Raw genomic sequence first — 18,028 nt, 5'->3', positions numbered from 1 at the left:
AGCAAGCCCATGCATGATGTCTTGCCTGGCGCCACTTCAATGTGCACATATCTGCATATATAGCACTTTGAATGATAAAACAGCAACTTCCACAAGCCAAAGCATTTCCTGTGGTAGCATCTTCTACATGAAAGCCACACCTTTCCTCTGAATTACTTTAGCCGATTCTCGAGAATTCAGTCCACGAGAACCATCACGCGCTTCATTTCTGAGGACCCAGCTTGGAAGTTACAAGACACAGTTTTTGGTTTTACACTCAACGACATCTCTATCCTTGCACATTTATTCACTAAAGGCCATTCTGACCAATTGAGTAGCCAACTACCAAAACACGTGTATTTGAAGGGTGGGCATAACTCTCTCAATGATAAAAGAAATAAATAAAGATGACTACATATGGCTGACATACAATGGAATGCAAATGATACAAATTGCAAGCCCTGGAAAAAGCAAGTCTAGAATATTTTCTAGCTTAGCCCAAAATAATTTGTTCCATACTGCCTGATACTATGCATGTTTACTCAGAGGCAAGTCATGGTTTTCCCCATGCGACTTATTCACAGGTGTGTGTGCTCAGACCACAGCTTTGTAGTGTAATTCCTATTACTCAGAAGTAAGTCTCATTGTATCAATAGGACTCATTTCCATGTTGTGTATTTAGGCACTGTAATCCTTTGCATGCTTTGGAGGAAGCTGCACTGGACACATACATACGTTTGTGCTATTAGTCAAATGTAATAACCTCACAGACTAGGCTGTAGTCCTACACCCACTTGCCTGGGAGTAAATCCCCTTGAACTCAAGGTGATTTGCTTCTGAGTAGACATGCACAGGACTGAGCTGTTAGCCTGTCTACCTAATATTATTTTGTAAACCCTCATTCTCAAAACGGGAACCTCACCCTGTCTTGAAGAAGGAACTGAAAATTGTACATTTTCAACTCTGCTGTAGTACACAATTACATTTCATATCTCTATTCATACAACAGACTTCAGCTCTAGTAATGTTCTCTATGTAACCTTCGCCAGTTCTTCTAGACTGGAGCTGCTTGACTTGCAACACTACGACAAACATCCATTTCAGTTTCCTACCACCCAACAAATTAAAAGTACAACACATGAGAAAGCATGGCTTATGACCTGCCATTATTCATTTCATCTTTCCTGTAGAAAATGAAAACGGATATATATTGCACTTAAAAACTTTACTTGTGAACAGGTAACATTTTATCAGAATCAGCAGAAGGCATCTGGTTTACATTTGAAAAATTATTCTTTGGAACAGAAGTGGAACAAACAGGGGACATGGGAGCACCCACAGAGGCAAAGGATCCTGTTCAACATCATTGCATGAACAAGATGCAAAATTAGAGTCTCACTTAACAATGGCCTCCTTTACCTTTTATGAGTTGTGCCTTCCTTACTAATAAAAGTATATATATATATATATATATATATATATATATATATATATATATATATATATATATATTTAAAAACATGGCAGTAAAATAAATAAGGAAATAAATAAGAATGCTTCAAATCAAAGGTCTCGCCTGCACTGGAAGTTAGCTTCCCTTTAAAGAGGTCTCCATAAATAAATAAGAGATAGGGCCAAAATGCATTTCATGTTAATTGAGTGTGATCTTGCATGTGCATTTGTGTTTCTTTTCTGCTCGCGTGTTTATTCAGAATTCTGTGCATTGCTGGGCACTTTTTGGAGGCAGAGGAAAAATACCTGGCTGATAATGTACAAGCCACAGAAACACTCCAGTGCAGATTCAACCTTGCAGCGCAAATCCCCTGAGCATAGCTCCTGCAAAATGAGTTCAGAGTGAAAGAGGTTTTATGTGCAAATAATATTTGATGAATTAGACGGTACACTTAATAAGTGTGGGCTCTTTTAAAACTGCTGAGCTTTGCATGTAGTATATACGGTAGGGGGGAATCAAATGCAGATTACCTTATTACCACCAGGCCCTGATTTACATAGGATTACTCAAAGGAGAAAAGCACATGTGATTTGGCAACATCTGTTCAAAAAATGAGATAAAAACATATCCATAGCCATAATAGGGAAGTGGTGGGACAAGGAAGAAACAAGCAAGATATTTTCCAAATCTGCTGTCTCTAGGAAATGCATACTCCGTTCCTTTACTTTCATGTAAATACTTCTAATTAGCAGTTCCACTTGAAACAAAACATCATTTTTTAATTTGCCTAGACCTGCAAATAGGCTTGCATTGGAAACAGAACAATAAGCAGCATTAATATTGTACACTACCCATAAATTGATGTACAGAAACTCTTTGAATGCTCTAGGGAAGGGGATATCCTAATCTTTACAGAAGAATAGTTTAGGATTGTTATTGTTATTAATATTTTTTATTTTTTTTATTTTTTTGCATTTTTAGTGATATACATTCCTCTTGGTTTTTTGCTTCCAAATTCAGTTTTAAGGCTATTTGGTAAAATCTACATAAGAGATCAGGCTCAATTAACAGTGTTCTCTCCTTTCTCAAACATTCAACTCTAAAGATTCATATCTCGAAGCTAAACATGCTTATATCAGCTTTGCCCTAAAATAAGAACGCATGCGTAACAAAACACATTGGAGGAAAAGGGATGGAGGGGGGGATGAGAAAACCCATTTTCAGATCTGCTTTAACCTCCTATAACTTCTAGCATTTTCAAGCTGAAGGGCTTCGCAAAGTTACATATTTAAAGTGCTCATCAAAGTGAAAAACCAAAGTGCTGTAGTATAGTTTAAGTAGCTGTTCTGCCTATGGCTAATAAATACATATTGTTCAAATAAAACCGATAACAGAATTTTGTCTCATGGATTTCATTCAGTTTTGATATTTTTTTTATATTACATAATCCTTATTTCAGGATCTGTGGGATATGTTTTCTTGCGTCTTCACCTGAAAAAACCACACACCTAGGACCATAACCTTTGAGAAGGTAATTACATTAGAGTAAATCTATTCTAGTGTTTATTTCATTCCAGAATATTTTTTTTCCTAGCTTGTGCCTTGGTGTTTATCAAGGGCTTGGAGAACAAACTTCTTTTCTTACATTCCATACCTAGAAGTCATTCCATGCCTGAAATGGCATTCTTTAAGTCTGAAACAACCAAGACACTTTTCCTTATGTTTATTTTTTTTAAAAAAAGAAACTAATACTGCATAGGGGGAAAAAGAATTCTGGAAAAAAAATACAAACGTAAGCCACAGTTCACCTTTTCACCTTAAGATTACCATTTAAACTGAGATATATACTTACCACTCACATTCATATTTTCTTAAACTGGTTACAACATCACAACTGGCATTTTAAACAAGCAAAGGTTTTTTTTTTGTATTTTGTTTTAAAGGATACCCTGAAAACTCAACTGATATAGCATTTTGAGACTTCAAATATTACACGTCATGTAGCATCGCTTTTGAATTTTGCAATCATGTTTGCAAACAAAATAGATACAACATTTTTTTCCTAAAAAAAAAAAACCTGTTTAAAATGTAGTGAATGTTCCAAAGGAGTTAGAATCGAACTTTTCACATTTTGCTGCAGAAGATCTAAACTCTTAAGGCTTCCTTTTCCCCTCTTTTTAATTACTCAAGTCCCACTCTTTTTGCATTTCTCCTTCTGACTTCAACACGCTTCTCCAAGTGGGTATTTCTCTCTGGGCTGGACTTCCCCAATATGAAAATATTTCCATGCTTCTTTGTTCCTGATGAATGTTGGAGGTTAATGGCTGGATATCCCTGTTCATCTCCAAAAAAGCTCAACTCAATATGAGATGATAGGCCTACTGTTATTTTGCTGTAACAAAGATGAGCCGAATGGGAGAGCACATGGGCAGAAACTTTAGCCAGATACAAGGCAAGGGACTAGGAGAGGAGAGAGAGATGGGTTCTTTCTTTCTTTCTTTCTTTCTTTCTTTCTTTCTTTCTTTCTTTCTTTCTTTCTTTCTTTCTTTCTTTCTTTCTTTCTCTTGACATTTGTAGCACCTTCTACTTGGAATAGCTAATGCCTCTGGTGAACGGTGAGATGCACCCAATTGAAAGTCTGTTATTCTTATCCCTAGATATCACATAATTTATAAAAATATAAATAACCAACAAAAAAGGTAAGCTGGGTTCCATCTCAAGAGGTGTTTCTTGTTGTCCTCTGAGAACATATTGGACAAGTAAGGTCTCAACAAGCCCTATCCTTTGGAGCTGATTGTTCAGTCTGATAATAAATACCGAAAGGAAAGGAAAGGAGGGAGAAATGGAGAGAAAAGAACAGCAGTTCTTGCAAGAGGCTCAGCAAATTCTGAGGAAACCGAAAGCATTCCGCTGCGCTCGTGGCACAAAGGACACGACACCAAGGATCATTCAGTAGGGGGAATTGTGACCAAAGGCAGGGGGAAATGAGCAGGGAAGAGACAAACTGTACAAGCGTTTCGCTTTCATTTTGTCTTTTTAAAAAAAGATGGAGAAACTATGCAGTGTTCTAGTCCTCAAAGCCTTGTTTGGGCCTCTGGGATATAGATCTCAATGCTGTCTGCACGCTCTGTGGCTGAATTCTGCCGGAAAGAGGCCGCTCGCTTGGCAGCCATGAGCCGCCTCCGGGCTTCTTGGCGCTGTCTGTCAGGCAGGTCTAGAGACTTCTCTCGCGTGATAGGGAATTTTCCTTTGAGGGGCTTCTTTGGTACTGGAGGAGGAACCTTTCTTTCTTCCTAGTATTGAAAAAGAAGAATAAGAATAAAAGGAATTGAACAAAAAGCCAAAGAACATCAAGCGCTAACGTAGGGCAAGTTCCGACATTTGCTAAGGCTTCTGCGTGAAATGTTACATGTCCGTGCGGTTGCATGGAGGAAGTTGTTGTTGTTGTGTGTCTATAGCTAGCTATCATCTATCTATGGGACGCGGGTGGTGCTGTGGGTTAAACCACAGAGCCTAGGGCTTGCCAATCAGAAAGTCGGCGGTTTGAATCCCTGCGACGGGGTGAGCTCCTGTTGCTTAGTCCCTGCTCCTGCCAAAATAGCAGTTCGAAAGCATGTACAAGTAGATAAATAGGTACCACTCCGGCGGGAAGGTTAGCGTCATTTCTGTGCGCTGCTCTGGTTCGCCAGAAGCGGCTTAGTCATGCTGGCCACATGACCCGGAAGCTGTACGCCGGCTCCCTTGGCCAATAAAGCGAGATGAGTGCCACAACCCCAGAGTTGTCCATGACTGGACCTAATGGTCAGGGATCCCTTTACCTTTATCTATCTAGCTATGAATGAGATATGCAATGTCCAGACTCTATATTTAAAAAACCTTTCACTTTCATAAACACAGTGCTCTTTTTCTAAGAAAATGTTTAGGGGTACTCTCATTTTGACTCAAGAAAATCACCATTTTATAATTCAAATTGGGAAAAATAAATACAGTAAATGGACAAAAGTACAAAGATTCACAAAATACTTAGGGGTACCCCTTGTGTATCCCAGAAAAAGCACTGCATAAACATATAATTTAGAAGAATATATTTACAATCTCATGCTCAGGTTTCTCCCTATTAACGTTTAGGGATCTCCTCTGTTTCACTTCAGACAGATCACACTAACACAACTGTCGCCAGCTGTATCCTGAGAAACCTCTCTCAGCAGCCATTTTCCACACACACACACACACACAGAGAGAGAGAGAGAGAGAGAGAGAGAGAGAGCGAGCGCAGAAGCAGCAAAAAGTTAAAAACGATAGTTACTGGAATAACAGTCACAACAGAATGGAATGCCTCTCTCCGGTGACTCGCAGTCAGCCAATCACATGAGAGCTACTGCCAAACCTCATGCTAAAAATAAACAACAATTCAACATAAGCAAACATTCCCATTTCAGGAAATTACACCACTATCCTTAACAGAAGTAACATCTGATGAGCTCCATTCTGGGTCATAAGTGCTGTTTCCCTGTGGAGAATAGCTGTTGGGAGTATGACAGCTGAATCATGTATGATCAAAGCATACACTGATGTTTCCCTTCTTGTCATCCCCCGGCCCTACATAAATATAAGCTGCAGAATGTTTTCTTTTCTATTTGTGAACATGCTCGTCGCAAGTAAATCCAAAAATGGCATCCATTATTAAACCCATGGAAACCCCCAAAGAGATTTCATTAATGCTGGCAACCCCGAGGAAATACCTTGCCAGATCAATTTGTGTTTACTTTACTTGGAAGCAGAGTGGAATACTTATTTTCCACAAGGTCCACTTGCAACCCTATTAAAAATTGCTGAAGCTTGTTCAGTCTTTTGGAAACAGAGGGTGCTATTGATTTCAATCAGAGAGAGTGTGTGTTAAGCACATTTTAACTCTCCCGCTGAAATCAATAGGACTCAGAAGTGCCTCCTTTTGACTGGATGGCACCCAATCTTCTTCCCTACACGGAATTACATATTCTCAAGTTGAGGGAGTGGTGGAAAGACTATCTAAAGGACTTGCTTTTTAATTTGACCCATTATACTTTGTTTGGCTTCTGATAAATACGAGATTGTCGCTGTGCGCTCATCTCTATTCTCTTCTCTGCATTAAGACCCTTAGCATTAGTTATTGTCAGGCACACCCTAGCATAAGAACATAATGTGAGCCTGTGACCAGGAAAATGGCCCATCTAGTCTTGCATCCTGTTTCCACAGTGGCCAACCAGATGCTTGTGGGAAACCAGCAAGCAGGACTAGAGTGCAAGTACAGTCTGCACACCTGCAATTCCCAGCAGTGGTGTAGCATGGGAGGCGGTTGCCCCAGGTGCAAAATTGTCAGGGGTGCAAAATTTCAACACCCAGTGCTGCCTCAATACAGCTGCGCATTTCTGTTGTTGGTCTCCATTGAAAATGGCATCTCCATGTGAACTGGGAATTGACCTCTTCAGACAACAGAACAACTCTTCTTTTCTTATTTCTGTGGCTGCTGGGTGACATGGATGCCTTAGGCAGTTCAATGCCCATGCGTATCTGGTCTGTTTCCCTCCCTCCCTGTGCACAGCCCTGGGCACTGGCAACCCATGCTATACCACTGATTCCCAGCAAGTGGCATTCAGAAACATACTGCCTCCAGCAGTAGATGTAGAACATAGTCATCATGATTAGTAGCTCGTAGCAATTCCAGATGAAGTCCTTGCCTTATCAAAATATTCCATCCCATGTCAGGATTTCCCCATTGCATTTGGCTGCAAGTGCAGCCCAACTTTTCTGCAGCTCTGTTCATCTCTGTTAGATTACTCTTACTTGCACTACTACCTGTGTAATGTTCAATGCCTTTGAGTTTCATCAGCAAACAATGGAAAGCTCCCAAGTTTTTCTACCCGCTATATAAAAGAATATAAGAAGAACCCTGCTGAATCAGATGAATTCCTGTCTAGTCCAGCTTCCTGTTTGCCACAGTGACCAAACACCATGGGCTATGTGCCTGCAAGCAAGACATGAAGGTAGGATCACTCTCCCACTGTTGTTTCTAGCAATTGGTATTCAATTGGTATTCAGAGGTTGCCTCCATTATTTTCCAATATATAGCCAGCATGACTAGTAGTCGATGACCAACTACCTAAGAAGATGAGGAGTTTGCTTTGGTTACTGGGAGTTTGGATGGGCCCCATGAGTCACCTTGCATCAGTATCTGTGTATTTAAAAAAAATAAATCTGATCTGTTGCTCTGTACTCTCGCCGGGTTTTTGTGTGTCTTGAGCCCCTCTGTATAAAAAGGCAGCTTTGTGTTTCCCCTTTACTAGAATGGGGAACCAAAAACCTAGCGTAACTTTTCCCCCTCCTGGCCAAAGTGGATGAAATGTGCAGGCACAGAAACCAAGTGAAGCTGAACAATCCTTCTAAAGCCCTTTGTGTTCCGCTTCTCTCTCTCTCTCTCTCTCTCTCTCTCTCTCTCTCTCTCTCTCTCTCTCTCTCTCTCTGTGTGTAGAATTAAAGTTTCCTCTCATTGTCAGTTCTTGAGCTGACATAGTTTTCCCCCTTCTCCAGGTTTGGGGAATACCCTGATATGCCTCCAAACTACCCATAGCGCTACTGACATTTTTTCCAGGGATAGGAACACCAGATTCCAGCCTCAGAAAGGAAGACCTGATGCTTCCTGTGAGCCATAGGATTACTGGGTCTAAGAAGAATGCAGCACCTATCTACAGTATAGTGTTGCTATCAAAGGGTTAAAAGAGTAGCAGAAACGCTCTAATCACTGAGCAGCTGGAGGTCGTTAGGCTTCCAGGAACATGAGTCTGTATAAATAGTCCCCCTGTTTGTTTGTTCTTCCCCTTCTCCCTTTTGGGTGTGTGTTTTGCTGAGATGTGTGGTTCGTCGCCAGGATTGTTTTTTGGTGTTTTGTAAATAAACCTTATTTTTTGATTTACAAACCGCATGCTCCAGGACTCCTTTTTGGGAAGATGCTGCCTCTCCTGCCCTTCTTAGCTGCTGCGCGAAATCCTCTGCCGTGGTGAGACTTTTAAAGAAGGAAGTGCACTGGGCATTTACATTAAACTAATTAAAGTTTAATGGGACAGGTTATGGATGTTTGTACGTCAAGAAGGAGATAAGGAGAGCAGTTCAGAGTGATTTATGCAAGGACTGGAGTGAAGACAGAAGCGGTTGCCGACAACGAAAGCCTCCAAAGCAGCTTGAGTCCTGCAACGTGCCTAGAAAAGTTTTAAAGAGGCACTGCGCAGTTTGTACTCGCTGGAAGACGTCTGATTCCTCAAGGAGCCACCTCAGCAGCTGGGAGACGGTCTACAGGTGTGTGAGTATCGTTCCTAAGCCCCAGGGAGGATGGCAGAGTCCCAGGAAAGTTTTACTGTCCCGTTTACGCGACTCAATGGGAAAAAATTGGCAAAATTGGAAGGCTAGAGTAAGGGTTTGGTTGCAAGCAAAAGAGTTGCTAGACACTGTTTTCGCTGTGGTTCCCCTTCCCACCTAATCAGGAATTGCACACGTGAACCTGGTCAAGACAGCAACAAGGCCGTTACCCCTAGTTACCAGACAAGGAGTTCCAGGGGACGTCGAAGAAGAGGAGGAGGTCGTGGCTACTCCCACAGCACACAGCACATGGCTTCAGCAATGGCGTTGATGCAAGGGCGTGGCCAAGGCAGCAATCTACGCTGGTTGATCGATAGTGGTGCATCTCACCACCTGGTGGCGCCATCTAGTGTACGTTTGCAGAATTGCAGACATTTGCAAACCCCTAAAGTTGTGACAATGGCAGATTCAACTAAACGTTCCTTAGAGACTGTAGGCACAGTGTTCTTGAATTGTTTGCAAACAGAAATTGATGCCTACGTGCTAAAGGGACTGAAGGGGTGTATTTTGTCTGTGTCAGAACTTGATAGAAATGGGTTTAAAACTGTGTTTGAAAATGGGGTTTGCACTATTTCAAAGAATAACGTATCTCTTTTGCAGGTGGAATGCAGAAATGGGTTATATTATTTTGAGACAAGTCCAGATGAAGTTGAACAGGTTCATGCTGGTTGTGTGAACACGCCTACCCATAATTCTTGTGTTCATTTATGGCACCGCCGTTTAGGGCATATTAATTTTCAGTATGTTAAAAGGCAACCTGAATTATCAGAAGGGTGCAAATTGAACAAATGTACTAAGTATTTGGATTGTACTGCATGCAAAAGTGCGAAGGTTCATAGATGCAGCTATCCCAGTTCAGATAGGAAATCTGACAAAGTATTCCAACTTGTGCATATGGACCTGTGTGGCCCAATGCCTATTGCTAGCATGGGAGGTTCAAAGTATGCACTGTGTCTCTCGGATGACAAAACAAAGGTTACATGGTTTTTTCCTCTCAAAACAAAAGCAGATACTGCAGAAACAGTTAAAAATTGGGTTCATGCGGTAGAACTTGAATTCGGTACTAGAGTACTTGCTTTTCAGACAGACAGAGGGTCAGAATTTACCGGGTCTGTGTTGCAGAATTTCTTTAAGAAAAAGGGAATTAAGCATCGTCTGTCTACACCTTATTCCCCCCAAGAAGGAGGCGTGGCCGAACGTAAAAATAGGGTTCTGCAAGAGTTGGCAAACTCTATGTTGTTTGATGCTAAACTTCCTCAAAGTTACTGGGCGGAAGCCTGGCAGGCGGCTACTCATATTCTGAACCGAGTATATAATTCGGTAATTGATACTACGCCTTATTTTGCTTTATATGGGAAGAAGCCCAAAGTTAATTACTTTCGGGTGTTTGGATCTCAAGCCTATGTACTTATCCCAAAAGCGTTAAGGAAAAAGGGAAGTCCAAGGGCTAGGAAACTCATCTTTTGCGGGTACGAACCACATGCCAAATCTTGGAGGTTTGTGGACCCAGGTGGGGATACTACAAGAGTGGTCCTCAGTAGGAGCGCTGATTTTTGTGAGCAGTCCGGATGGACTCACTTACACGCTAACCCTGACATTTTGAGAGATGATTTAGGCATTCATGCTGAGAAAGAAAGTCCAGAGAGTGATGAGCCAGAAGGGAATGGTGCACATGGTTCAGATGCAGATTCTGATCAGGCACGAGGTTCTTCTCCTAAGGTAGAAAAGCCAGAATCTAGGAGTGCTCCAACTTCGCCAGTCAGTAGGCCTAGCAGACAGCAAAAGCAAAGCAGGTCACCTGCAACACCAAGCCCAAGGGAGGTATCTAAACGGAGGTCTTTATCCCTAGAGGCACGTCCAGACATAAAGTCTGAGACAGATTCTGACAGCCAACGGTCAGAGGGGGCACAAGAGGAGCAATTGCGCAGGTCAAAACGCGCCACGAAGGGCAAGCCGCCAGAGCGGTTTAAGGTGACAAGTGTATACGTAAATATGGCACAGTGTGAGCCAGAAAGCTATATGGAAGTACAACAGCTTCCAAGCTCAGAAGCCGTAAAGTGGCAGGAAGCAATGGAAAAGGAGATGGCTTCAATGAAGTCTCTCGGTGTGTTTACAAGTACAGAGCTTCCGAAAGGGCAACAAGCTGTAGGTTGTCGATGGGTATATCGTTTAAAGCCCACAACTACTGAAGAGTTGCAATATAAAGCCCGGCTAGTTGCAAAAGGGTTTTCGCAGCGCAAAGGTGCACACTATTCTCAAATCTATGCCCCTACTTCAAGATCGGAGTCATTAAGAATGCTTCTAGCCTCTTCAGCTAAGAAGGGAAATAAGCTGTTTCATTTTGATGTCAATGTGGCTTATTTAAATGCAGACTTACAGGAGGAAGTCTATATGACACCACCACCAGGTTTTGAAGGAGACAAGCCAAACCAGGTCTGGCGCCTACACAAATCCATTTATGGGTTGAAACAGTCCGCCCGTAATTGGAATTCCTGCTTAAACGATGCTCTAGAGAGCATGGGGTTCAGAAAGAGCGCAGCAGATGCGTGTCTTTATCTAAAAGGCTCGGGATGTGAACAAGAAGCAGTTTTGATATTTGTTGACGATTTATTATACAGTGGAAAGGATGATAAACTTGCACAACAATTTGCCACAAAGCTTGGAGAAAGGTTTCAGATAAAATCACTAGGCAATGTATCTGTTTATCTAGGAGTTAAAATTCAGCAAGATGAAAATGGTAACTATTGGCTTAGCCAAGAAGCTAAAATCCAGCAGTTGCTGGAAAGGTTTAAAATGAACAACTGTGCTGGTGTTAAAACCCCAATGGAGTTAAGTTACACAAAGGATGCTCAAACTGAGCAAAAGGCAGAGTTCTGTAATCCCGGGGTTTACCAGTCAGCGATAGGCAGTCTACTCCACATTGCACAGTGGACTCGGCCCGATATAACATATGCTGTCAACATGCTGTGTAGACAAGCTGAAAAACCATCAATGCATGCTTGGCAAGGAGTAAAAAGAGTTTTAAGGTATCTCCAAACTACCAAAAGCTTTCGCTTAAAACTATCAGCAGAGGGCAGCACACAACTTGAATGTTGGGCCGACAGCAGTTGGGCAGATGCTGGACCAGATAGAAAATCAGTGTCAGGAATGGCGATAAAATTTGGAAATGCACTAATTGGTTGGAGATCAAGAAAACAATCACTTATAGCTTTAAGTTCAACTGAATCTGAGTTCAATGCGTTATCAGATATATGTAGAGAACTGGAATTTTATAAGCAACTGGTACAAGAATTGTTTGGAGAATGTTCCCTACCTATCAGAGTGTGGGAAGACAATCAACCTTGTATTAAACTAGCTAAATCAGGTCAATTCAAGGCGCACACAAAACACTTGGATATCCGTTATCAAAATGTATGCCAAAGTGTAAAACAAGGTTTAATTGAACTAAAGTATTGTCCAAGCCAAGAAAATCTCGCAGACGGTTTTACAAAAGCTTTGAGTCCGCAATCTCATAAATGTTTCTGTTCAGGTTTAAATTTGTATTAAGGTTGGTACAGCTCAGTGTTACGAGCGAGAGGGGGTGTTGCTATCAAAGGGTTAAAAGAGTAGCAGAAACGCTCTAATCACTGAGCAGCTGGAGGTCGTTAGGCTTCCAGGAACATGAGTCTGTATAAATAGTCCCCCTGTTTGTTTGTTCTTCCCCTTCTCCCTTTTGGGTGTGTGTTTTGCTGAGATGTGTGGTTCGTCGCCAGGATTGTTTTTTGGTGTTTTGTAAATAAACCTTATTTTTTGATTTACAAACCGCATGCTCCAGGACTCCTTTTTGGGAAGATGCTGCCTCTCCTGCCCTTCTTAGCTGCTGCGCGAAATCCTCTGCCGTGGTGAGACTTTTAAAGAAGGAAGTGCACTGGGCATTTACATTAAACTAATTAAAGTTTAATGGGACATATAGTCGAGGATAGGATTAGGAGCAACAAATGTGGGCAGTAGATGTCATGTGCGCTTCCTCCTGTGCAGCCATCCCTCAGAATTAATCTTGCAGAATCAAAGACTCAAAGCATCATTTAGACCAAATAAACTACAGTTTTGTCAACATTAGGAATTTCCCATTAATGGAGAGTGGGCAAGCATTGCTGATCCATATTTTACTGTATTTATTCGAGTCTAATGCGCCATCGAATCTAATGGGCAGCTCAATTTTCAGAACCTTGAAACCAGTATTTGCTGGTGAATGTAAATGTGCCATCGAATCTAATGCGCACCTTAATTTTTTCAAACGTAATTTGGCCAAAAAAGGTGATTCCAGTAAATATGGCAATTTATTTATTTATTTACCACTGGAACTCCCCCCACGCACCCACTAAAGTACACTGTGAAATAACTGGCTGAACTCAGACTTGAAAGATCAATGGGATGTTAGTAACACAAGAAGGTTGCACATGTCAGTGTCAATTGAAAAGGAGCTTGTCTGCACATATTTTGCTTACCTTCCTTTCAGGTGATTCTATTATTTTCCATTCATTCAGTTTCAGCTGGTGCAGTTCATCAAACTTCATACTGACATCTTCAATTGAAAGCTGTAACAAGTCCCAGAATCCTGCTAGATCCTGCGAAGTTGGCCGTGGCATCGCACTGGGATCCTGACATAGATACAAGAAAAGAGGTGTAATTCACTTGGGAGCCAGGATGTAAAATATTTTTGGAACGATGCAAAGCTTTTCACACAAAACAGGTCTTTCCTACATAGTGCAAAAGATATGAATACTCTTTCCCCAAACTTAACCATGGTTTGGCTGAATTTGGATCAGAACCAGGGTACATACATGAGAAAATGGGTGCAAGATATGGATCAAAGAATAACCAGGAAACCATGGAACTGGATTGGGGACAACTTCCATTCTAATATAATTTCAGGAGACCTAAGGCGGAACTATTAAAAAACCCTCTATCGATGGTATTTAACACCTTATAAATGGAACTTAATATACAAGTTAGGGTTGGATAAATGTTGGAGATGTGGATTGAACAAAGCAAATTACGTGCATATCTTTTGAAATTGTTCTCAAACAGAAATATTCTGGAACTCAGGCTAATCTCTCTTATATGTTAGTAACCTTGGAATCGAAAACATTTCTGCGTGGCTATCTAAAACACACAACCGTTGGCCAGGAAGGGGATTAGTCAAACAATAATCAGTTCCTAGAAATCAGGTTCCCCATTTTAGCTTTATGTAAACAATAGAGTGGGTGGAGTCAGGCCTCTGGAAGGCCAAACACCACCTTGGAGGAATATGGGATCCTCCTAAATTGAGGGTCCTGGTTGTGCTCAGGACCCTTAAGCCACCCCCATGGGGTGTGTTGTTGCTAGGCATGGCCCAAGCCTTGCCTGTTGGGCCCTGGGATTGCGCTTGGCTGTTTGGGCCAATTGAGGCAGGTGGCGTGATCCTGGTGTCCTATAAATACGGCAGCACGACGAGGGTGGGGCACTTGCTTCACGCTGCTGAACACCCTCCCTCCCTATTTTAGGTCCTGCTGCTTTGGCCTTGATTTGGATTGGGTCATCTGCTTTAAAGCAGGGGCTGGGTAGGAATTTTTCCATTTGGCAGATTGGCTTTAGCCACTTGGTTTTCGCCTACCCCCTTAGCAATCGTCACAACTTGTAAGGTTTGGCGGTTAGGCATTGGTTTATAGAAATGTGCGGGAGGGGAGGTGTGGCCATCACCTGCCCCTCCAGAAATAGGGTATTCCGGTAAAGGAATCTGGGGGTCCTGGATCTCACCTGAAGCCCACTTGAGGGGCTAGGGCCATGCCAGGACCACAGGAACCCCGGGGTGAGCTTCCATCAATCTTCACCAATGTTGCTCCCTCGTTTGGTGTTTACCCTTTTAGGCTGCCTGGCAGAGAGGCAGGAGTCAGTTATAGTCCCTGACCAATGCCTAGGCCAATACTGCTCAATTTGTTTTGTAATCAATAAAGTTGTGGCCGGAATTTTGCCCAAAAACTTAAACTAAAATTATGTGTCTGTTTGAAGTTGTTTACTGGGAAAGGCCTTGGGGGCCTTGGGGCGCAACTGTTGTCTTGATGACAGCAATACAAGAACATAGAAGAGAATTGAGAATAGATGAATTTATCACAAAATGTGCAATTATTCTGAGGAATCATACATCATTTTCTGGTAAGTGTGTTTATTGGTATGAAATATATATATATATATATATATATGCTTTCGTAGATTTTCACGGGTACAGGAATGCAGGTTTTGGTGTCCTCGGGTGTCTTCCCGTGTAAAAGTTGGGGTGTCTAGGCGACGTTTCGACGAGGTCTCACTCGTCATCTTCAGGCTGGTGCTTTCGGCTTCTTGTTACTGGAACAAGAAGCCGAAAGCACCAGCCTGAAGATGACGAGTGAGACCTCGTCGAAACGTCGCCTAGACACCCCAACTTTTACACGGGAAGACACCCGAGGACACCAAAACCTGCATATATATATATATATATATATATATATATATATATATATATATATATGAATGATTATATTTTCCGGAAACAAACAATCTAAGAAAAGGAAGGTGGTGTCTGCTAATAGCCCTGATGCCATACAAGTTCTAGAAAGAGCTTCCGTTGACCAAGAGGACCAAGACACTTTCCAACAGACCCTTCTTGCTGTTGATAATCCCATTCACATATACCTTCTCCTTTCCAAACATCTCCTGTGAGCCACACACAGGGCCCTCGCCCTACCATTTATCAGACTGTGCCTAAGGGGTTTCCTGTCAAAAGCCAAGCATGTTTTGAGGAGACTTTTGTGTTTTTCAGAATAAACTTTGCTACTGTACTTAGGAAATCCTTAGTGGAGGAGATGGGAGTGGCTAATGCTAATTTATTTTTCATTTTACATGTAATTCAACCAATAATTTGTTAATTTTATATCTCAGTGCAGCATGCGTCAAGTGCATAGTATGTGCCAGACCATTAGAAATTAGATGGAGATTATTGCAAAAGAGATTTAATCCACTTGCAGCATTTAACAGAAGTCTGGCAATGGGTGGCATTTCATAGAATGCATACGCTTATTTGCATTGCAGATATTCTTCACTTTCTCCAGGGTTATGCTTTATATAATGACTATTAGAAACAGCCCACTGCGGTTTTCCATTCCACCCTAATTTAAGGTGGTGATTTTTTACTTCCTTAGTGATTCCGCTGGAAACAGTGAGTTTGCGTTCTGCATAACTGCCAATGTTGCTCTTTCGTTGAACAGCTCTTGCTTTACATTCCCTGGGCCACAAGAGGGCTGCCTCCTGCCACCAAAACGTATATATAAATTGATAATGTGCAATGCTCCACACTAATAACATCTGCCCGAAATGCATAACACTGGAGATACTTCGTCTTGAGGCACCCTTAAATTTGATCTTATCCAGAAACTCGTCTTTCCGAAAACAACAACACAGAAATGCAGCTTGAAATAAATTGATCTACATCCAGAGGGAAAATAGCTAACAAAAAGGGCGTGGATGATGTTTGCACTTCTGTATTGGTCTATAACTGCATTGCCTTGAGCTGTGATCTCATTAGAATTCAGAAGGCTAGTAACATCCATCTCTGGTAGGTACCTACATGAAGAAAAATCCTGGTTTCTGCAAAGGAGAATGTAATATGTACCGTAACTGCGCGCACACACACACCCCCCCCTTTGTTTGTGTATATCTGACTACACTATTAAGAATAATGCACCAAATTCACTTTTGAAATTACTTAAGGCGGCACTCCTGGCCTAAACATAAATCAAATGAGAATATCGCCTATCTTGCAGTTAGGTGGGTTAAGATGAATGATTTTGCCACCGCGCAGCAATTTTAGAAATGCAGTGCAATGGAATCCACAGACGACAAGATCATATCAAGGCTCTATGTCTGCAATTGACTCCAAAGCTATCCCTCTTTCGGGAAGTTTTTTAAAAATCTGGCTTGCAGAAGCATAACAGTCTTAGGGCAGATCTGCACCCATGTTTTTTAATGTTGCGGAAGGGTTAAGGAATGGTAATGCTGATAGACGCATGCAGTCCTACTTTTTAGGACAGCATTATTGTGCGTTATTACCTTGTCTTTTTAATCGCTTAATTTTTTATCGTTTTATGCTGCTGTATCGGTGAAACATTGCTCATATGTAGTGTTTAACTTTTTCTTTTACTGCATTCAAGCTCTAAATATTTGTTCATTCATTCAGTATCTACTTTGAACTTCAAAAAAAGGGTTTTATTCCCGGGATAGCTTACAATTATCATTATCCATTTTTCTTTTTAAAAGTATGAAATAATAAATAAATAAATAAATAACAGTAACAGTAACAAACCCCTGGTTCCAGCTGTTTTTTAAAAGTCAGATTCTGAGAAACTAAAACTATTTTTTTTAAAAAAAACACCCTGGGAAAATCTGTTTTCTTGTTGGGTGCAAAAAATAACAATGTGGCTGGTAATGGCAGGTGACAACCCCTCTTCCTCTCACCTGTGCCACTACAGTGTACACCTGGATGGAGCTGTGGTTGGGCAGGGTGTGGGAAAGGTTGAAGCTTCATAGAAGTACTGCCCAAGCCAATTTGGTACTCCCATGGGTGCATCTGTCCCCACTGCTCATTCCACGCAAGATGCAGCAATGGTGGCGATGGCGGCCACTCTGCAGCTCCATCCCATGGCCCCTGCTGCAAGGAAGGAGCCAGGCAAACACCACTGAGGAGAGCATTCCGCTACCATTAAAAAGGACCCACCTCACCTCAGGCAGCACCTACCAAAGAAGACTGGCTGATGTGGGGGAAGCTAATTCTGGTACCATTGCCCACCGCTCTGAAGGGAAGTGTCAGCATTTTGAGTCGAGCCTAGAGATAGAACAGGAAGTGGGGCAGCTGCTCGCTGTTGAGTCAATTTGTGGAAGTGTTCAACTTGGAAACTGAAATCCATTGGCCACTTGCTTTGCCCTTACTTCATCTCATGCTCGTGGTGCTGTTACAAAAGCATTACAGTGGTACCTCGGGTTACAGACGCTTCAGGTTACAGGCGCTTCAGGTTACAGACTCTGCTAATCCAGAAATAGTACCTTGGGTTAAGCACTTCAGGATGACAACAGAAATTGTGCGACAGTGGGAGGCCCCATTAGCTAAAGTGGTACCTCAGGTTAAGAACGGTTTCAGGTTAAGAACGGACCGCCAGA

At 41.9% G+C, this 18,028-nt stretch overlaps 1 protein-coding gene across 12 annotated transcripts in view; it reads right to left on the bottom strand.

Annotated features, from left to right (window-relative positions):
* Positions 1-2,926: 2,926 nt before the first annotated feature.
* Positions 2,927-18,028, bottom strand: part of DLGAP2 (DLG associated protein 2) — a 414,439-nt gene continuing 399,337 nt past the window's right edge. For 11 of the 12 annotated variants that reach the window (XM_081906060.1, XM_081906056.1, XM_081906062.1 and 8 more), the window contains 2 exons: positions 13,309-13,461; positions 2,927-4,725 (listed from right to left, as the gene is read on the bottom strand). In XM_081906060.1, the coding sequence (XP_081762186.1) occupies positions 4,507-4,725; positions 13,309-13,461 (372 nt within the window). In that variant the 3' untranslated portion in view covers positions 2,927-4,506. The remainder of the gene's footprint in view (positions 4,726-13,308; positions 13,462-18,028) is intronic. The other variant, XR_014166924.1, reaches the window with a different exon arrangement.

This window comes from Podarcis melisellensis (assembly GCF_964234715.1).
Source record: "Podarcis melisellensis genome assembly, chromosome: 3".
NCBI lineage: Eukaryota > Metazoa > Chordata > Lepidosauria > Squamata > Lacertidae > Podarcis > Podarcis melisellensis.
The sequence above is the reverse complement of the archived record's forward strand: the minus strand, read 5'-3'. Positions and strand labels throughout refer to the sequence as shown.